Source organism: Procambarus clarkii, chromosome 8, assembly GCF_040958095.1.
Source record: "Procambarus clarkii isolate CNS0578487 chromosome 8, FALCON_Pclarkii_2.0, whole genome shotgun sequence".
Taxonomy (NCBI): domain Eukaryota; kingdom Metazoa; phylum Arthropoda; class Malacostraca; order Decapoda; family Cambaridae; genus Procambarus; species Procambarus clarkii.
In genome coordinates, this window is record NC_091157.1 from 8,311,803 (window position 1) to 8,334,974 (window position 23,172).

The 23,172-nt window shown below is 37.5% G+C and overlaps 1 protein-coding gene across 1 annotated transcript in view; it reads left to right on the forward strand.

The window, feature by feature from the left end:
* LOC123759636 (F-actin-uncapping protein LRRC16A) overlaps nucleotides 1–23,172 on the forward strand; it is a 149,706-nt gene that overhangs the window by 100,173 nt on the left and 26,361 nt on the right. Inside the window, 10 exon segments of the mRNA XM_045744802.2 lie at nucleotides 1,228–1,335; nucleotides 2,874–3,029; nucleotides 8,138–8,293; nucleotides 11,542–11,562; nucleotides 14,375–14,444; nucleotides 14,833–15,081; nucleotides 18,481–18,564; nucleotides 18,903–19,128; nucleotides 21,233–21,460; nucleotides 22,269–22,384. Of these exon segments, the coding sequence (XP_045600758.2) occupies nucleotides 1,228–1,335; nucleotides 2,874–3,029; nucleotides 8,138–8,293; nucleotides 11,542–11,562; nucleotides 14,375–14,444; nucleotides 14,833–15,081; nucleotides 18,481–18,564; nucleotides 18,903–19,128; nucleotides 21,233–21,460; nucleotides 22,269–22,384 (1,414 nt within the window).

A 23,172-nucleotide genomic window follows, 5' to 3' on the forward strand; every position in this document is an offset into this window, starting at 1 on the left:
TCCTGCCTCCTGTCTTCTCTTACCCGCTCCTACACCCCCATACACACCCCTCCACCCCATACACCCCTCCACCCCATACACCCCTCCACCCCATACACCCCTCCACCCCATACACCCCTCCACCCCATACACCCCTCCACCCCATACACCCCTCCACCCCCCCACCCCATACATCCCCCCCACCCCATACATCCCCCCCACCCCATACATCCCCCCCACCCCATACACCCCCCCACACCTCTCCACACCCCTGCACCCCCACACCCCCAACATGCCCCAGCACCCCTCCCACACCCATCACTCCCTCCCACCCCACGCCACCAATCCGAGATGTGGCAAGGTCTCGTGGGTTCAAATAAGTTTGAGACAATAAGATATACATCAAAAGGATAGAGTAGCTAGGGTATTTCTACCCTCCAAGCAAGATCTGGCATTAGGTGTTGATGGGTTTGGTCCCTGGAGGAGCAGCAACGCTTGCCCACTGATTCTTAACTGTTTGCTCCTGTTCATCCAGCAGTGATTGTAAACTGATTGGGGGATACAGTAGTTTGAGAACAATAGTAAGGTAGTGCACAAGGTGAGCTGTGGCCATAATACCCCAACTTTGAACAACCTGTTGATGTTTATTTACATTACTTTGAATAGACTGTTGATGTTGTTTATTCTTGTTTAAAGTTAGTCTAGTTTAGCTTGATTCAATTTCATTACATTAGTATTTGTATGAAAATGGGTTAGTGGTACGGAGCTGTATATGGGTGAGTGTTTTCTCAAGACATTCACCACAGGAAGAGGATGTCACTTACAAATTTAGCTAACTTAACATCATATCCTGCTTTGTGTGATTTTAAAAAGTGTGAGAAGTTTATGGTAGTCTATATAAGGGTCAGTGGGTGTCTGGCCTTGCTCATAACTGTTTTACGTAAAGGTGAACATGTGCAGCTTTCTTTTGCTGCATTAGTTAACTTTTAATTACTGTACTTGAATCCTGTATGTGATGCATTAAGAGGCTAGTAATGCCAGCTCTCAAGTTTTGAGGAGCATTAGATCAAAATAATTTAATTGATAAATACTGTACTGTAATTTGCTAAATGCTTAATCACACACATGTTTGAAGGATGTTTAAGACTACAATCACTTTTTATTGAGATCATGGTTATTAGATGTTGAATGTTTATTTATGTAGAACAATTGTTATTACTGTATAAAGAATATAAACATTACATGCAGGATACAGTTGAGAGTATGGTTCGGTCGGCTCAAGACAAGTGCCCTAACGTGCTGAGTGAGGAGAAGGTGGTTAATGATGTGAGGGCTGCCTGCCTTGCCAAATCTCAGGTAAAGTATTCTCTTAACCCATTGTTTCTACTATAGATTATAGCATTAAGTGGCAAGCTTGCCCACACCATAGTGTATAATTTGGAATTGGGCAAAATATCAGCGTGTCACGTGCAGTACATATTAAATTAATAGGGTCCCGGTAGTACAGTCGAGTTGGTCTCAATTCACAATTGAGAATTCCAGGCCCAAATCCTGGGTGGGACAAAGTCAAGGTATGATCAAGGGACAAATGTTTGGGTGCATTTATTATCCCCTAGTGCTCCTGTTCACCTAGCAGCAAGTAGGTACCCAGGAGTGAGTCAGCTTGTTGTGGGGTTGCATCCTGTGGGGAGGGGGGGTGGGGCTCAGTAATTTGACTTTAGGGCAGGACCTTGATATAAGCCTAACATGTATATATGCACTGGCTGCCTGTACCCCCGACACAATGAATTATAACGACTTCACAGATGATGTAAATGTAGTAGAGTCAAGTCTCCATTCTCTGGAAACTTGTCAGACAGTTATTGGTCATTCCTGGATTAATTATAGTAGTATAATTTTTTGCAAATGTGAATTGAAGGAGGAAAACATTATGTAAGATGATACATGAAGTGCACTCTCCTCGCAAGCCAATGTTCGCTGGGTTCAAGCCATGACCAGTGAGGATTGAGTGGGCACCATTCTCTTTGTGTCGCCCATGTTCACCCAGCACTAATTGGGGGTCCTGGTTGTTTCCAGATTGGCTGGTTATGTTCCAGGAATAAACAGTAAACACCTGTGCACACTCTCATATTGTCTTCTTTTACATCATATTTGTAATCTATATATAAAAATATTTTTGGTGTGCGAAGTTTTAGCGAGTTCAAAGCATCCAGAAGTCCAGGATGTGGTCTCTTAGACAAAAGGATATTTTACACATTTACAGCAGTGGTATAAACCTGTGGAAAATATTTATATCCTATTTCTCACCATATCTGTACCATTGCTGAGCAAAAATGTACTAGTAATGTGTATGGTCACCACAATAAACCAGACAACATTTTCTTCATCCCCAAGGTGTGTTATTGATTTGCCAATATGTATACAGTATACAGTATATATATACTGGAGCAGCCTTAGGCATATTGGCCTAAATTACAAAGATTGATACTCAAACAGTTTTGTGAAAATCAAATTTGTACATTAATTAAAAATCTCAATAATGGATAGGAGTATGATATAACTATTAAATGGCCAAAACAGCAGTGCTAAGCTATGCTAATCCCAGTGTAGCACAACACTGTTGCCAGGCACCCTCCATCAATTAAATGTCATACATATTTTAAAGATGTTTACCAGTGCTGTATGTGCAGTATGTGTGTGATATAAAGATGATAATGAGTGTCAACCGGGTTTATTAAATCTCAATGTTTTGCAATATTGATATACAGTACTCTGTAATCTGGTATGTGTACTAGTGTGTACAAGTGAAAGAATTTGTGTGTAGATAATTAATTCTTACTTTATATACAACTACAAAATTTATCCTAAAATTAATTATGACCTTCATTCTGCAGCTCTCGTATGATCTCGTAGAGTCTGCCATTGTGGAACAAGCGGGCTCAGTTATATTGAACAAGGTCAACGAAGTCAACTTGGCTATTGCCTCAACTGTTTCAGACCGTGTTATTGATGAAGTTGTTGAATCCTTATCCAAAACGTGTAAAAACTTGGTAAGTATCCTATGATGATTATACTTGGCCTTATAACAATGAATGTTGTCTTTTTAATTAAACTGTTTGTAATTTCCTGTCCTCAACTAATACAGTATGTTATAAACAAATAAATTTGTGTAATGTGGGTTTTATACTTAAAATAAAGTATTGTTTTTATCTATTGTTTGTTGTATGTTCTGTTTCCTCAGTGTTCAGGATAAGCTACATTATTACCATAATGTTAACTCTCATGGAACCGATATAGTTTTGTTAAATTTTAACATAGCTGTAATCCAGAGATAAATAAATAAACTGAATTATACTAAATGTAAGAGTCTTTGCTGGAATCTTTTTCTATTGTTGATAAACGATACTCTGTTTACATGTATCAAGTTCTGCTGCATGAATTAGTTTTAAAGTATCTGTTGAATTATGTGAATATAACACTGTTGAGTACAGAGATCACTCACTATTGCCATTCATATAGGGGAGAATCACTATTGGTTACCTGCAGTTTATAACTGCAGGCATGCAAAAAATACTTTAAAGTTTAGGGTATTGAACTGTACCTCCGAGACCAACACTTATCTAATGGAAGCCAGGATGTGAATCTGTTTTTCTACGAGACGAGGGGTGTTTCAGGATAAGGGAGTCGGTCAACTAAACAAACACGGAACGCCAACCATAAACAATAGTGGGGGGGAAGGAACATGAAGCCTTGGATAAGAGCAGTCACTAATGAGACCCCGTGTGTGCCCTTGATGAAAATACAAAGTCTCAACACCTGGAACAGGGCTAGACACACATACAACCACATAACCAACTACTACACTTCCCATCTTTAAGAGTCGGGAGAAAAATTCCCATGTGCTGTTTGAAAGTGAAGAGACTTGACAGGAGTGAATCTGTAGAGCAGGAACCTGAACTCCTAAGAGCAGGCATCTCTGATGAGGCAAGGGAAATACACGCAAACTACCAAAACAAACAAAATAAAAAGGAACCCTGCCCACAGTTGGAGCAAAATTTAAAGCTAAAGCATCTGCAATGTGGATGGCATAAAACCACAATCTTGAAAGAAACGGCAAAAAAAAAAAAAAAAGCAATAGCCCCTGGCAGAAAAATTGTACCAAGAAGAGCTAACACCACTTGGCTTAAAACTGGTGATAGACATTGTTACACAAGTGTTAAGAAAAAGAAATAAACTGATTCCATGGAAGATCGAGCAGGTTTAACAGACAAACTTTTAACCAACTCACTATGAGCTAAACTAGTTCACAACCGAACAACAATTGATATACAGTAACACGGCAAAATGCCGTCTCCAGTGATGCCTCGGCAAATGTTGGGGAAGATATGGGATCCTTATGACACTAGGTATTGAGAAATAAATTGGCATGCATACACAGTTAAGCATAGATGCTAAAGACTTGGATAGAATACTCTTAAAAACTCATGTTATTACTTCCATTGGAAAGAAGTTAGAATGCATTCCTGGTTAATTTGGTGAGTAAAGTATGTCCACCCCCACAGTTTTGGTAACTTGAGCTATATGCTGTTGCAGTGGGTAGCAAGGTGAGATTGAGTAACCAGGAGTTCCACACTCGATGAATTAAATATCTCTTGATGTCTATTCAGTACTAATCTCATGGTTCTATATAGAGCTATGAGCTGTAATCACTAGGATGAAGCATTTTTCTCTTGGAGCAGGAAATTATTACTATAAATTGCCTTGATGGTACATTTTTCTTCTTGAGCTTGACGTCAACATGAGAGAATAAGGTAGTCATGATGTGTGTGCGTGTGTGTGTAGGGTATGCTCAACAAAGCACTATGAGACTTAAACCTAAAACACCACAGTCCAGCTTTCTTTGGTGATGAGTAGCAGTGTGATAGTTATTCCACGCAAATATTCAGAAGAAGTTAACTAATGCTACTAGTATTAAAATGAGAGAAATAAATTATTTTTATCATCTTAAATAATATGCATAGAGGAAAGACTAAAACTAAAAAAAATCACTAACACCTTGCTAGGTTGCATTACTGTGAAACATAGCATGTTTGCTATGCAATAATGTCAATCATCCTAAAACTAAGGTGCACACTACAGTGCAGTACTGTACTAGTATTGTGAATTATAATTAAAATACGAGGTAAACCTCAGTGATCTAGACCAGTTGACTCCTCTGACTGGATAATTAAATTCATATTCTAATTATAAATTGTCATCCACACTTCTGTGGAAATAAACAATCCATTCACCTGGACTGAATGGGTCTCGAACCATGGACCCCACGCGTATGAAGCCATAGCTCTATCAACTGGGCTGTAGCCGAGTTGATAGAGCTATAGCTGAGTTGATAAAGCTATAGCTGTATGCTCATAGCCGAGTTGATAAAGCTATAGCTATATGCTCATAGCAGAGTTGATGAAGCTAAATCTAAATCTAAATCAGAGTATGCTCATAGCCGAGTTGATAAAGCTACAGCTATATGCTCATAGCCGAGTTGATAGAACTACGGCCTCATACATGCGTGGGGTCCACGGTTCGAGACCCATACAGTCGTACTCTACTTCTTCCTGTGTTTTGTGGGCAAATTTTATTTGCCAAAATATTAATTTCAACCAATCACATGATAGACAGGTTCCATGAAAATGTGTCTAGAGAATTCACGGTCACCTCCAGTATATCATAGGATTCAGCCCCTAAGCATATTTTCCAAAAGTAGGGCCACAGCCACCAAATGATGTACTCTCTCAAATCCTAAATGATCCAGGGTCTTCTACGTTGCCACATCCAAAATTTAGATATGATCTCATTACTATATTCAGAATAAAATCTGGCTTTCCTAGTGTGCTAAGCTCAAACTTTTAATGTTTGAAACATGCCACTTCCTAAATTAAAATCAGCCATTCATTTTTTTTCATGAATGGGCCCATTGACTTCCCCCCATTCTAAGCATTTTTTTTTTTAATTTCTAATAAACCTATTATTTATTAACCTCATTTAAAGCAGGATTGAGATAGAGACCAAGGTCAGTATTCAGAACTTTTCACTCAATGAAATCTAGCCAAATAAGCTTTTTTCAGACCAGGAACATTCACTTTTTACCCCCATGCCTAACGATTGTCTTAGGAACCTGTTCTAGTAAATATTTTGAAAATATATGGTTTCATAGCCATTTTCCTGACATTTCTGGCATTTCCACCAACCTAAACTAGTTATGAATTTTTTAATAAAATTGCACAATGTACATAGTTTTGTTTCCCACTGTTGAGCGCAGGAAGCTTGTTGGGTTGACTGAGGTCAGTCTAGGCCAACTGTTGACATCTCCCAGGTTGCCATCCACAACAGTTGCCTAACTCCTATGTACTTAACTTCGTTCACATAGCAGTGTATATCTAGCCTTGCCGCTTACTCGAAAAGGTTAGGACTGGTTAGGTTTAAGACGGTAATGAGTACTCTATGTTGAGAACCACCAGCAGTCTAAACTCAATTGGTCCTTTACCAAGCAACAGTTGTACGGTGGCCATATCTCAAGAAGCGCACAAATAATTTGGAAAAGGTGCAAAGGCACGTTACAAAATGGCTTCCGGAACTGAAAAATAAGCGTTACGAGGAGATACTAGAAGCATTAATTAAACATGCCAAAACTAGAAGGGAGAAGAAAAAGGTGATAAGACCATTACAAAACAAAATACTAACAGGAATCAACCAAATTGACAGAGGAAATCGTGAAACCAGCAACTTCATGAACAAAATGACACAGATTCAAGCTAAGAAAACAAAGGTGCCAATTTTTTTTTTCCTCAGACTGGTAGACCGTTGGAACAAGATAAGTGAGGTGGTGGTGGTGGCCAAAACCGTCAGTAGTTTTAAAGCATTAGACACCAAAGAGTACTGGGAAGACGGGACACCACAATCGTAGCTCTCATCCTGTAACTGCACTTCGGTAATTACACTTGGTTAATTACCAAATTAGTTATGCTCTGAATAGCATAGTAGTCAAAACACTCAGATTTGTGAAAGAAAAATGTTTTCCTTGTCTGAGAATATTGCAATAAGCATGCCATCTCTGCCAGACTACAGAAATGCAAAGTAAACCTAAAAGTATATGTCTATATAAAAAAAATGTATGAGGTTGACAGTCTACCTGGCTTGGGTCTACCCTGACCCAAATTGGCAAGGTGACTAGAAAAGTGAGCAGAGGGACTGTCCACAAGTCATTGGTGGGTTAGATTCAACCCCATTGCCCTGCCTTTCTATGAAGTTTGAGATGATTTGGTGCCCACTAAGTTTGTGGTATAGTCATCTGTTCATAATATTCAGAATTAAGATGGTAACCAAAATGCACATTTTGATGGCAAATTTGCATTCTGGGAGCTCCCACACAAATGGCACAATCGTTTGGGGTCGGTCCCAGGCACTGCCGGGTACCACATCTATTGTATCTACATTAAAAACCCTCTTGCCTTGATGCAGAAGAATTAGGCCAGTACACATGGAGGTTACAGTATAGGTGAATCAACCAAGATAGCTCCTTATAGGCTTTAGTGTCTGTCAAATATTATAACTTTTCCAACACATAAAAAATAGCATTATGGAACATGCAGCAACTGTTGGCTACTAAGGTTGGGTGAGGCAGGGCTGAGGAGGTAGTAGTACCAGCTGTGCAACTACCTTAATACCCTTCCACAATGTAAACAAAGGTGGGGTGGGGGAATTTAGTTGATTGACATTTGAGAGGTGGGCTGAAAGAGCCAGAGCTCAACCCCTTCAAGCACAATTAGGTGAATATAGTAGAGAGTTGCCACTAGAGGTTTTTCTCCCAACATTGTAAAACACCAATCCAGTGGAGATTGGGATAAGTCTTAAAATTGCAAGGATGCCTAAAACTGCATGTGGTGCACTTATGTGAAGCAAGAAAATTGCATAAGAGAAAAGTCACAATGTACCAAGACCTCTTAGCAAGTAGGCTGCACCAGCCTTTGCAGGTTAAAGAACCCATGAATTTTTAAATATGACTAGATTCAATTCTCTAAATTCTAGCTTTAAAAATAATAAATAATAGATTCCTTTAAAAAAGTTTTTTATTCCTATAGCCATACTTATTTTTCTTTTGTAACAGCAGTCCGGAGAGGCTCCTCGGAAGAGAGCCTCAACTGGAACAGAAATGGGAAGCCGCGAGCGGGGAAGTAGTGAATCATCGTCACGGAGTGAACGCTCGGATACAGTGAGTCAGGGAGATGACACGACTAGTCAAAAATCAGATCCATCGCCTCTGGTGAGTTTTTCTCTTGGTGTGTTGAAAATTGATTACTGTAAGAATAAACAATTTATTGTAGTCAATATTTCTTGACTAAAAACTAGTGAATATAGATTATTTGGGTGATAGATAATAGTGAATTATAGATAATAGTGAATTACATTTATATGTAACAGATGCTTTGTAGGAATTAGTAGAATACATTATTAGGTGCAACAATATACCTAAAATTTTCCATTGATATTTAGGAACATGGTAGACCATTCACTTCATTAGGAACTAAAATTTATGAAACAAGAAAAATTAGTTTTTTCTGCTAGTTTATCATATGGATTGTGGAAGATGGTGCATTTTGTATGAAGAAAGCATGGATTTGTTAGAATTAATATAAAATGTGGTATAAGCATAAATTTAAAGAAAGCTTTATTGTTGAGTGTATAAATGTGCTGGAATATGTGATGCTTTTCTCTGTTACTTATTGTGGTATAGTGAATATATGAATGCTTTGTGTTTAGTACCTATTATCTTCCTAGTTCTGCTAATCTTGTTTCTTTGGCTTGATGCCTTTCCCACCTGATAAATTGTGAAATTAGGTAATGATTATTTTAGTGATATTCTGCCAATTTGATGAATGCAGTATGGATAGATGAGTGAATAGTACAAAGTTGAGTCAAATTCAGAATAAAGCTGGGTGCATAGTAGTAGAATGTTAAGATTTAAATGGCTCGGCTAATTAAAGTTCTTCATCGTGGTTTAAATGGGAAAAATATACGAGTACAGTACTGTATATAAATAATACTCTTAACAAAATCACATTTGGCAATACGAGCACAAGGAATAATCGTAACCTTTCAAATAATCTTAAGTTTTCCTGACTATACTCTCAGTTTTCTTACCATATTTAAATTATTGTTTTGAGTTACCTTTAGCCAATTCATTTAACACATTGCATTTATTAAGAACTTGCAGTGAAATAGTTCTTCAGGATGTCTGTGACTTGTTTATAATGATTATCCATACCGTTTTATTCTGTTATTTCTAGCTTTGAATATTTCTTTATCTACTTTGCCAATTCTCCTAAGTATCTTGTCATTATCATGTCATCCTTGTTCCTTTTGTTCTCCAAAGTCTAGTTCCCTCTATCTTGTGTTCATGTTTGTGTGTATACATGTTTATATATTTTTTTTTTGGGGGGGGGAAGCATTTTTTCAATCTCATGGTACAGTATACTTGCTTGTAAACTTCAATTAAAATTGTAGATTAAAAGAAATGGATCCATATGTCCATTAAGAATAAAGGTATATATTATATATATTTTTTATACTGTATTCTCAAATTTATTTCCTGGTCTGATGTTCATTGTTTTTATCCACTTTCAATATTAGCTTTCAATATTATTCACCTATTGAATTTACATTTTGAATACTACTATCTTCCTGTTGTCGGTTTCCGAGAATGAACGTTCCCACGGCCTGGAGTCATGCAACTGATCTGTGAGTTACACACACTGGAGTGTAGTAAACCCCTTACATATCCATTATAATGATTCTATACATATTGTGAAGCTTAATGTAGCTAAGCTCCACATGTTCATGAGGACATATGTGGGCTCTTATAGACCTGGGACAACTCAGTGCAGTAAACTCTCATGGCCATGAGGCTACTTTTCTGCAGACCTTTGGTGACTTAAAAGTGTGTAATATTATGTCAAGGATCATGGGTGGAAAATTGTTTGATTCCATGGTCTGGCATGATATGAAGTACAGTACTGTACCTGTATATGCCAATATTTTTATAAATTACAGTCCTGTATAATATATATATACCTGGCAAGGATAAGTTACGGTTCTCACAGAATTAGGATTTCTCTTTACTTAAACTTAATGAACGTTGGCTAGAAGCTTTAGATACATTTACCATAGTGTAAAGGTAACAACTATCTTTACATGGCTCAACAACTCTCTTGTTGTTAGGCCATGTAGGCCTAAGTGGCAAAATTTAATAAATCAAAATTGTAGCTGCAACAGATTTTCTGGCCACATGCACTTCGTAACAGGATAAAATTATGGTTGCTTTGTCCCCTTGATTGCGCGTCAAAGATGTAGACAACTGTGCTACAGGACTCGTTTGTAGCTGGTCGACACATTGTAGGCTGTAGATGGTAGTTTCCATGTAAAACTTAAAACCGTCAACCTGAAGCTATGAACCAGTTGCAGACGATGAATCACAATAACGTAGCTGAAGATAGGATGACCAAACCACACACCAGAATATGGAAAGGCGACAACGTTTGGTTCGTCCTGGACCACTGTGATGATGGTCCAGAACGGACCGAAATGTTGTCTAGTCTTCATCTTCTGGTGTGTGGTTTGGTCGTCATATGAACCAGTTTATGCTCTAGAATCTGGTAAAGATCATGGCTAAAAACATTGCCGTTTCTGCACAAAATATTGAGGGAAATATGCCAGATAACTATTAAGATGGCTTTCCATACATTATACAATACCTAAGTACATTCTGTATATTCTTCTATTTTTAGTACGGTAACTACGATTTATCTTGCAATTTATCTATTGCAAGATAAAATATTTGATTTTGTTTGTATAGATTGTGAGTTAGTGTACATTTGGGACTTTCTGCATTTAAATTCTTAATGTTGGAAACAAAGAAGTTTCTGCTTGTTTACATCAAATGTGAAGTGTGTGTAATTTTCATTTCTGTGGCACGTTTAGCTACGTGTATGTTGATCTGTCTTGGGGTTCATGAATGTCGGGTTTTTTTCCTTCCCAGCAGATAAGTCAAAATTGTGATTGTAAAGTGTAAATGTTTGTATTTACTACATACCATCCTAACATAAGGTTTATATTGTCTTTATCTGATTTTTAAACTAATTGCTAAAGAAACATTATTTCAGTATCTGAAATAAGCCTGTTAAGAATTTTAAATTCTCATTACAGGTATATTTGTGTTGTAGAAATTTGTTTTGCATTTTATGAAATTTTGCTGTCTTGGGGAGTAACGAGTCACAGTTTATTAGCAATTTGGCAATAGTGAATAACATTGAAAATATTACTAATTGGTTAAGCATACCATCAAGCCTGTGAGGAGTTAGATATTATTTGGGGGTATGAAATACCTTCCTAGCTAAGTGTGTGAGATAAGTTGTAGTGAGAAACCAGTTGTAATGTCGGCATTATGTCCTTGTCTGGTGTTCGGGTACTCACCTTACTTCCCTGTCATTTTTCTCTTTCTCCGCTGACTCACAGAAATTGGAATATTTGAACCTCGTAAGTACATGTGCGTCTTGTGTTTGCTTGCTGTGTACTCTTTAGTTTGAAGTGGCCAAGTATGCGCTTGTATTAATATCTTTGTACTTTATTCTTCAAGCATAAACATTTTTGATGGTGAGGATAGAATTGACAATTAGAAGCACCGTATTCTTGATATCAAGTTAGACATAATTCATTCTAGTCAAAATAGATAATACACTAGTCATATTTTGAAGTGTGAGACTGCAGTTAATAGTGCGGTGACACCATATTTTGTCCAGGAAGCCCCACACAGGAGTGACCTGCAGCAGGTGTCTCCTGGATGCTTTATTCCCCCCCCCCCCCTTCCCTCACCTTTTCAAATGTTCCACTCTCCCCTCCCAGAGATCACCTGCCTCTAGCATATGATTTTCTTTCACCTGTAATCACTATTCTTAAAATATTCTCAGGCTACTGTTCTTGTACTATCCCTTGCTCTTGAACACTGCTACTGTTCTTGTACTATCCCTTGCTCTTGAACACTGCTACTGTTCTTGTACTATCCCTTGCTCTTGAACACTGCTACTGTTCTTGTACTATCCCTTGCTCTTGAACACTGCTACTGTTCTTGTACTATCCCTTGCTCTTGAACACTGCTACTGTTCTTGTACTATCCCTTGCTCTTGAACACTGCTACTGTTCTTGTACTATCCCTTGCTCTTGAACACTGCTACTGTTCTTGTACTATCCCTTGCTCTTGAACACTGCTACTGTTCTTGTACTATCCCTTGCTCTTGAACACTGCTACTGTTCTTGTACTATCCCTTGCTCTTGAACACTGCTACTGTTCTTGTACTATCCCTTGCTCTTGAACACTGCTACTGTTCTTGTACTATCCCTTGCTCTTGAACACTGCTACTGTTCTTGTACTATCCCTTGCTCTTGAACACTGCTACTGTTCTTATACTATTACTTGCTCTCATTATATCATTCTCCATTTATATCACTCTTCTCTCTCATATTGTTGTCTAGTTTTGCCTTTGGTCCCGCTATTTTGATTAACACTGCTCCCAAGTATGTAAGTAACACTGCCTCTTCCAGTATCACTCCCAGTTTGCAGTGTGTGTTTCAAGTCTGTGTGTTGACGCTCCTAATTTATAAAAGCAGTACACAACCTTTTCCTTTTCTCACTGTCCATATCTGATATGTACAACCCATCCTTCCCTAAGCCAACTCTGGTCCTCCCGTATCCTGCATTCTACTTTCTCTCGCTCTTAATTTGCATGCCTGCATACACTTTCCCTAAGGTACCAAGTAACCTAATCTCCTTAGTTATCATATTCATTCCTACTATTATTTCCCTTGTGTATTAGGACCACAGTGACCTCAGTCTAATCACCTGGCACCTCACCTTCCTGCCATGTTATTTGCCATATATGTAACATTAATTCCACTTCACCTTACCCCCATACTTACACACATCTGCTGTAATTCCATCTAAGTTAAGTGCCTTTTCTCTCTAACTTGTTCATAACTTTTATAATTTTTCCTTATCTAACTACTTTTGTACCACTTATCTTCCCATTTTCCTCTCTTCAAAACATGTTGTTATTCTTAACATTTTCACTCTACCTATTGGTAACATCACCAACACCTTGAACTGGATGGGAAAGCAAAGGCCTCGCCTCTTGCAGGACAGCGTTCTATCTCTGACTGTCCAAGTGGTTGGGAACCATTCCTTCCCTGCATGCTATCCTAAGTCCTTAGTTGTCCTGGCTTAGCATTTTCTCCTGATAATTATACACCGACAATTTCCGGTATCTGATCATTTTATTCCTGTATATTCCATCTTCTGTCTCGGATCACTTGGTGTTTTTCTCTGCAGTAATTTTGTTCATGCATATCATTTCCTCTTCATAGCATTTTATATTTTTACTGTATCATGTACAGTAGTGCCTTTCTTTATTCATTTTTCATTACCCAATAGCCACACAAATCATCTACGGATTTTACAGTCTCGTCCCTAATATGAATACCCAATTTACCACAAAATATTAGCACATGGTGTTGGGTACCTTATCACACAAGGAATCTCGGGCCGAAGTGACAACAAATAATCTGGACACAAAAGTGTTTGCTTTGACAGTATCCACCTCAAAAACATCACTGGTTACAGTATTGCCACTTGGTATTAATATTTAAAGCTTGAATTAAATGTCACTATTTTTCAGACTATAAGCTTGCAAGTTTTGTAACAATTGCATTCTTCTTGCATTTGGAAATAAGGTTGAAATAATTTTTAGCATCTATTGCAAGATAAAATATTTATAATTTGTTTGTATATGAAAGATTTTTCACTGCTTTACTGTATTTGTTTGCTGTAATATCTTTTAAGGTTACCAAATATTGTGCACCTTATGTTTCTATGGCAGAAAGATGCTTCCAGAATAGTGTTTGGTATTATTTATTTTTGTAAGCCAACTCAAGACTTGCATGCTTATGCATAAATAGAAAATATACTTTTGCATGATTTGCTCAATGCTTTATAAGCTACTCAGGCTTTGCTTATGATGTACAAATGTTGTTCTAATATACTGTACAGTGTAAGGAATCTTTAAAGTTTCAAGATTATGATGACTATAAATGGCTTTTCTCTAAACTTAATTATTGTGTATCATTGGAGAGGAACATAAAAAAAAAATTCTTTGTTGTGCAGAGTCAGTTGCCATAATTAAATTATAATACTTCTCTTAAATTAATAATTAAATTGTAAATCAGTGTAAAATACACGTGAAGCATATTGTGTTTCAGTAGATGACTATTATGATGACATTTTCTGGCACTTCTCCAGGCCACCCCGCAACTGGCATCAAAACGGAAGAGTTTGCACGGAAGAAAGTTGCGCCCACAGAGCGTTGTTGGTAAGAATACTTTATTTTATTTTTTCATAATATTTTGTGCATTTTATTTATTAGTGATATAAGCACTAAGTAAAATCCTATTTTTGCAAGTTATATTTCCTGAAAACACACATTTTTCTGCACTTTAACTTTTTCAATTTTGTTTACTGTTGCTTTTGCATGATACAGCTAAGCCTTAATCTTGCCTAACCAATGCATGCATTACTTGACTAAAAATGCATTTAATGCAATTTCATTATTAATATGATCTTGAATTCTTTAAACACACCTTACATTTTATGATTGTAGAGGGCTAACAAAGGTGTAGCATGAAAGTAGAAGTAAATGCTTAATGAAGTGATGGAGCGTGATATGCATGTCTTAGTTTGCACTACTCGTATCCTTACAGATTATGCAGGAGTTCATGCAGCCTTGAAGCAAGTTTTGGACATTCGTTATAGTGCAGACCATTATATTAAGGAGGGGGTTAGTAGTGATAGTGTAGATATTATGGGAGAGACCACAGAAAATTTTGATGTTGAAGAAAGGGAGTTGTGGATGGAGGACATGCAGGTTTTCTTGCCTGTCCCTCAAGCTTCATTACAGTTGTACAGTAGGACCTCTCAGGATTTGCACCAGAATGCTCCCACAGCAGAGGGTAGGTTCTGTTTTCAGTAGGCTAAAAAGTGAGTGTGCTGTATATAATAGAATGACAAGGATATGTAAATAATGCAAATTGTTCATTGTGTTTGTTGGATATTGTGTAAGAAGATTTTGTGATGTTTCAACTTCATACAGTACAACTTTTTTCTAACATTTTACAGTGTGTGGTGGCTTAAATAGTTGAGAAGGCAGGAGGTTGGGCAACACACACAATATTTCAGACTCAAATTATAACACAGCAAATAGATACAAACACATTTACAGGTTTCCTGTAGTTGCCCTTTGATGTTCATCATAATGATTTCATTAATTTCACTTCAGTGAAGTCTTTTAGTTTATCTTGTACTGTATACTGTTCTGCTGACTGCAACTCCATAACTTGTCCCTCAAAGTTTTCTGATAAATTACAAACGAGACAATTCTTTTATAGTTGAAACTTGTACATTACTGCCTAGTCGTTTATTCCGAAGCTTCTGATTTAGCCGATTACATTGTACTAACCACTGTTTTCTTCTGGTTAGTGTAGTGATATATACAGGTAAACTCCTGATAACACAGTTGTATTCATGGGTTTTAGGAGATTATAAATGCAAACATGTGTAGTCGGTCACTGAGGACAGTGATGGGAGGAGCTTCATTGTGCCCAGTGCTGTGTGCAAGACAGTATGAACCACCTAACCAGGATTTATTTGGAAGCTGAACACAGAGGTATCAGAGTAAAGTTTGGAAGAGCTATAGGTAGTGAGGAAATGGAATGAGCTGGGCAGATATAGCTTCAGATATGATAAAGCCTAATATAACAGTCAGTCAAATGTTAGGAGGTGGACCTATGAGTCGGTCTATAAACCACAAACACATTTAAGCAATTTGATTGTTGCAGCTGGAGGTAGCTGCTTTATTGTGCACCCCATACTCATCCTGTGAGCAGCAGTAGCACAAAACAAGGATTACAGAGGGCACAAAAGGTCTCTTTAACTTTTGAGTAACTTTATTTCCTGAATTTTGAACTACGTACCTAGTAGTTTCTTATGGGATATTCATTCCCCATGCCATCTCTTGGGTGGCTCGATATTGTCTAAGACTCGGTAGTGCCTGCCACAACTGTCCCTTTCCCCTTCTGCATGTATGTGCAGAGATGTCTGCTTGTGCAGTCATATAGTGCCCGAGTGTAAGGAAGCTCTTGCATTAACATACTTGGCCTTGTTCTCCATCAGGTAAATTTAGTAGGATTTTTATTGTGATGTAAAGTTTACATTTTAACTTAAAAAGGATAGTCATGGTACCAAAGTTTGAAATCAGATGCTTCAATTTGAGCTCACACTTTAGAATACATTTAAGTAGAATTCAGGCAGCTTTGTATTTACAATGTTCCACAATATTTCTGCAGGATTAGAATTAGTAATGATAAAGTAGAATGACGTTACTGCTCTTAAAAAGACGTTATCATATTTGCCGACGAATAAGACATACCCCTATTTTACCACAATATTTTGTAGAAGGCAATTACTGTATTTTCATTGGCTCTTATCATAAATTTATTGAAAATGATTTTAAAGCACAACTTCATTGTTCTTTCGCGCAAGTTAAGGCTTCCTTTTAAAGTTAGGTATAACGATGCATTCTATCCACTGGCAAATACTCGTTACTCGTTTGTGGCACTGTGTGAATTATTGTCATTTCTTCAGATTCTTGTCGTGGTTTGCTCTATGCTTTTCCTTACTGTGGTTGTAGAACTGGTGCGTGTAGTAAACGTGGCAAATGTTAGCATCTCACAGTAGTGAGCAGCGGTGGTGGTGGTGGTGCTCCTTGCCAGTAATGCTCTCATAATGCCAATTTACACATTTTAATAGTTACGTAGATGAAAAAGGGAAAAATTTAGAACAGTTATATTGTTTAGTATTTTGTTGCTAAAACTTGAGCTATTAGAAACAAATGATAAGTTAAACTTCTTTAATGATGAACTTTAACTCCTGAAAACTCCTTGCCTCTTAAAATACTATTTGCAATTAAGTCATTTTTGTGTTTGTGAAAGTTCATTACATATGTGTTAATCATGCCTTTAAATGTAATTACATTGGCTATGATACGCATTGCTTAGAAGATTACTCTATTTAATAATGATTTCTTGGACTAAGATTTTCCATGGAATTGGAGATGACAAACTTGATGCATGTACAAATATCTGTAGTTAATTATTAACAACTATAATCCAGTGCAGAATTGAAAGTTTGCCTTCATTAATAAAATAATGCTAACAAGGTTATTCTTTATTGGACTGAGTCTTATTAGGACACTATATCCACACAAAGTTGTACTGTGTATATAGTTGATTGAGAGAGTGGAATATGAGGTGGAACACCTGTAGCAGGTGAGCAAGTAGACACGTTCTTCCTCCACCCATTTTCCCTTCTATAACTTTGACCTTCACAATTTTACTTTATTTCCAACATAATTTTCAGTTGTAACCATATAGTGATGAAACAGTAAGCTTTTAAATGGTAAAAGTTTGTACACTAAAATCCTAATAATTGATATCTAACACAGAGAACCTCGGTAACTAATACAACACTCTTTAATAATGCAATTCTAGTGTGTGTATAATTTTTTAGGTTAATTGAATATTATCAGTTGCAAAAATGTTAAAGTTCGAGAACCTGAAGAAAAAGTACTGCAGTTTGTTTAATAAATGTATGTTTGGACCATAACGCTGCTGGAGAACTGGTGATAAGTTACTGTAGCCCTTGGGTGCCACACCACACATCTCTAATACTTGTAAGAGTTCACAAACAAATTTAAATCTTTAAAATTTGATTTTTGAAGTAAAGTATGTAATTCAAGTTAGCTGCTTGTATTTGCTTGAGATTTCAAGGTGTGATGTTCAGTATTCACTTTTGTAGCATTTGGAACTACATAATTGAAATGAATTTTGCAAGGATGACTTGGCATGTTGCATTATTTAATGTATGGTACTTCTTATGAAGGTGATCTGATAGATTGCTTTGCTTGTGTTGTAAATTCTAGGTGAGAGTGGTAGCTTAATTATGCAGCCCGTCCTCTTGAGCATTCCCAGCATATCTAAAATGTACTCAATTGCCCAAGCCTAACCTAACTGAGGGCTTACAAATTGAAAATGGAGCATCATATAAATTTTGCAAGCTGCTATGTTAGTACATCTTATTTTGACATTGCAGAATTTTACATCAAAATATGATGTGTTATGCGAGTGGACAGGTTGAATTATGCATGTACTGCAGCTAATTCCTGAAATATGATTTGCTGATGCATTTAATTTCTTAGTATGATGGGTTTGATGCCTGGAAATTCAGTTTGGTGGTGCCTTTAGTTTGTTGTTGGCGTGTTGTTGAGTTTGATGATGCATGTAGTATGTTTTCAGGAGACTTTATTGGCTGGACTGATGTAGACAGGAGTGAGTCTACTTCGAGCACCCAGTCAGTAATTGGCTCTCCCAAGGACAAGGGTATGCTTATCTTTTTTAGTATATTTCTACAGTTCTTGATTCTCAGCTTGATTACACTACAGGTAGGCTTCACTTCTATAGATTATCATTTAAGATGGTGACAGTCTAAATAAAAAGTTATCAAGTAATTTAATTGTTAAAACATTAATATTAATGATAAGTCAATTTATACCTGCCTTATGTCATTCTAATCATAGATTTATTATTTAAGTTTTATGGTGTATTTGCTCTTTTAAAACACATTGGGTATTCTTTATAAATCAAGAATGAATGTCAATTTGTTAATAGATATAAATAGCAAACGTACCTAATGTATGCGCTCTATGCTAATATTACAGCCGAGTCATTGGACAGCGTATCTGAATTACCGAGCAGTTGTGGTCAACTCCAGCACCTTGGTAAAGCCCGACCACGAAGAGTTAAAACTCGGGCACCAACACGCCCCATGGGTCGTGCAGATCTAGTTGAAGAAGATCATGACATTTCCGAGGGTGTGGATACATTCTTCCGGCCAGGTTCCTCTACACCAACCACACCTCTCATCTCACCCGACTCAGAGAACAGGCATGTAACAACTCTTTAAATTATCATTCTTCGTTACATGGGGCACAAGGCAACTCGAGCTTTTCCATTTTGTTGTAAACATGAGCTGATTGGTTTAGAAATTAAAATCCTGTATACTGTCAGCCCTTATCTGTCAATATGTTCAAGGAACCAGGTTCTATATGTGGTGGCATGTTCATCTATGTGTGAAAGATGGTTTGGTCATAAGCAAGGATGCATGAGGTGTTTGTATGCGACGTGTGTCAACACTCGCATCTGATGCACTGGTGCTCTAGTGCTGAATCAAATATAAGAGCATTTATGACCATCTTATGGTCTTATGGACCATCCGTAGGGGCCTCGTAGCCTGGTGGATAGCGCGCAGGACTCGTAATTCTGTGGCGCGGGTTCGATTCCCGCACAAGGCAGAAACAAATGGGCAAAGTTTCTTTCACCCTGAATGCCCCTGTTACCTAGCAGTAAATAGGTACCTGGGTGTTAGTCAGCTGTCACGGGCTGCTTCCTGGGGGTGGAGGCCTGGTCGAGGACCGGGCCGCGGGGACACTAAAGCCCCGAAATCATCTCAAGATAACCTCAAGATAGATCTTAGTCTACTGAAAGCAGGGACCAAAATCCTATCTGTATAAAAGAGGCTGAGGGAGGCATAAGATTGCCCATACCAAGGAAACCCTCCTAAAATTGCAAAAAAAAACAAAAAAAAACAGGTGAGTAATGAAGAGCTAAATCTAGTTTTCCCAAAGTCACGTGATAGATATGCAAGTGATTAGGTATTCATTTTCATTTTCTACCCTGAACACTTTGGTCTGCTTATTACATGGGTGTATGTACAGTCCGTTCTTCCGAGCATTTCCAATGTCTCTTAAGTCTTGTACTAAATTGCCGGAACCTAAGCTACCAAGGACCCACAGACAGAAAATGGGACATCACATAAGGTTCACAAGCCACTACCATTTTTTAGTGCATCAGGTTTTGGCCCTAGTGAAATTATACGTAAAGATGCAATGTACTATTCAGGAGAACTGGTTGGTATATGCTCCCCTTCTCTGTATTTTTCTTCAGAAATGCTTTTATTGCATCCCGAAGTGCTTATGCGAGATAACTCGGGGAAGCCACTGTGGGTTTTTAAGGAAAAATAGTGTTTTCAATTTAATGACCCAGTAGCCACAATATCCAAGAGCAACAATAATTGAAAGCCAACTTATCATCAACATTGATTTAACATTAAACCAATGCCACTATTGGAGATTATGCCCTCTGGGAAAATGCTTCTTTGCTCCTCTCAATGGCTACCCATTCCTGCTTTGTTCACTTCTTTCCTTTGGGGTTTAACAATAAAGTCTAGGAGCACATTGAGAGACAAGCCAGGTCTGGTTTCTATGACCTATGGTGTCTTGCGATTGTTGAAAGAAGTTGAAGCCAGGGTTGTTACTCGAGACCAACTATCGGTTGCCATGTTTTCATGTCTCGTTTGATTCCCTACAAGTGTTAGTTTGTTTGGTGGTACTTTACTTTGTGCAGTTTATTTTGAAAGTTGATATATAATCTTTTTATTCATCTGTGGCCTCAGTGGGAGTGTCGGATTGTGGTCCTGCACTCCTAGTAGATCTATAAAAATTGTTGGAGGCTGGATTGTTGTTATTGGCGCCTCTGAATCGGTGTCTTTAACCAAGGGTCATGAACAGGTAGTAGTAATTCATTACATTCAGCACCATTTCAATTTTTTTCCCCCTTCGGTATGAAGATATAAAATTACATTTATTTTTATATGTACAAATAGGCATTATGGGTTGTGAATGTATATATGTTGGTGATTGTTACATTCTTGCAAAAAAATCAAGAATGCAATCTTGCATTCTTGCAAGATTGTTACATTCTTACATTATGATTGTAGTGAATGGAATCCTAGTGGAATGGAGTAGGCCAAGTCCTGTATATTCTTATATACCAAGGCTATTCTGTACACTGTGCCATTGAAGATTTGTTTTTACAAGCTTTTCATGTAAAGAAATCAAGATATACAGTACAGTATAGTGAAACTGTCATTTGTAATTAAATGAATATAGTAGTGCTCTATTTTTATGACCATTTTACTTTTTTTCCACAGCCCCCGTCTGCTCAAGTATGGTTCCACTTCATCTGTTGAAAGTTCCCCACACACTGGAGGAGCAAGAACAGGCAGTGAGAGAGGAAGCATTGAATCACTTACCCGTTCAGATTCTCTAGCTCGCTCAGAATCCGATGTGACTCGCGATTCTCCAAGACCGCGCACCAAATCTAGAGACACTGAAGATGATGATGATGAAGAGGAAGAACAGAGTATAGAAGAAAAGAGGTAAGCTGTTAGAAATTAGGAGCACTGGGATTGGGTGGAGTGGTGATTTGACAAGGCTTCAAAGAGATTCCTGTCTTATCCACTTTCTTGACAGGAAAGTTTCCATGAAGGTTTTGAAGGTATAGATATTAATTTTTTGATAAAGTAAAGGCTGAAAATAGTTTAAAAAACTAGTTTGTAAGTTGGCCATTCATAAGTCAGTATCATACTTCCCACACATTCACTGCCATAAAGCTTGTGTTCCTGAACTGCCAAAGATTAACATTCCCATATTTTTGCTACAAATAATATAATACTGTGTATTTAATGCAAGTGATGGAGTTACCCTGCTTGTTAAGGTTGACAATATTTTTAAGGGTGAAGTGTTGTAATTACTGGAGAATTCTTCAGAAGGTGATTGATAATGGGGCAACCTTTGGTGGGCCATCTTCAATATCACTAGCTACTTTATTCAGTGTAGGTCAGCCCTTTTATTGAGCATTGTTCTGGATAATCTAGAAGATATTTTTATGAGTTATTGGGTAAACTGCTATCATTGGTTAATCATATTTAATGTTACTAAACACTAGGCCTAGGAATATTTTGGTTTTTAGCTTTATTTTTTCCAGAAACTATAAAGGGATTAGTTCAAAATTCTATCTAATCGTTCATTGTCAATATGTGTACGATGGTTGACAGTTACAAACAGTGCTATCTAAACGGTAGGATGGGTTGTCAGGACAAGTGGCATGATATGCTATTGAATAAAAATAATGTACATTTTTAAAGAAGTTTCACTAAATGCATTTAACTTTTTCATGGAGTGTAGCAGTCGCAGTGTTACCAGTCTTATTGGAAAGTTAGCCAGCGAAGGGGTGTTGAAGAGGTCACCAGACATTAGTGCCAGGAAGGCCTCGACGTCATCCAACATCAGTTCTATTGATGGTAAGTCGGTCAGTCGGGCATTATTAGCAAGTGTTAAAGCAAAAGGCTCTTAATGTTAATCCAAATCTTTTATTTGACTTGGAAAGTTGTTTCTTTGTAGTACACAAGACAAACCTATTTATTTTAATTAAATTAATAAAGTTATTTAAAGGGCAGAAATGTCCTTTATACAGAAAGACTAATAATAACAAATTGAGTTTTTAAATATACAAATTATGATTTGAGTATATTTTGTTTCATAATACAAAAAAACTAGCAATGAACTAATTCAATTTGACCATGTTTGTGTGAGGAATACTGTGTAGTGTTATTACTTATATAGTATGTATTTTGGGTTATGGAAATAAGCTCCTGCTCTTGGGTCTCCTCCACACTGGCCAAGAGTGAGTGTGTGTGTGTGGGACACAGGTCTAGTATGAACATACTAATCAGAGTGAAGCTTTGCAAATGGATGCGCTGTGAATAGTGTGGTGCTGCTAGGCAAGATTAAGCAAATTATAATTTCTTTGAAAGATAGTGAAAAGTTTGTAAATAATAAGAATTAGTTTGGGGTGATGGGTTTAGTCATAAACAAATCGATGATGGTGTGGTGAAAATTGGATAAGTGTGAATTTCAGGGTCGGCAGTTGTCATTGCTAGTGCCATTTGCTTGATGCCGCACTAGAGGTAAATCCACCTATCGAGGCCTACCGTCGCCAAACTATAGCACCCAGAATGTTTTACTTATTTTTACCAATTTCTTCAACATTGCCTCTTTGTCCAACCACTTGGGCTGGACAGTAGAGCGA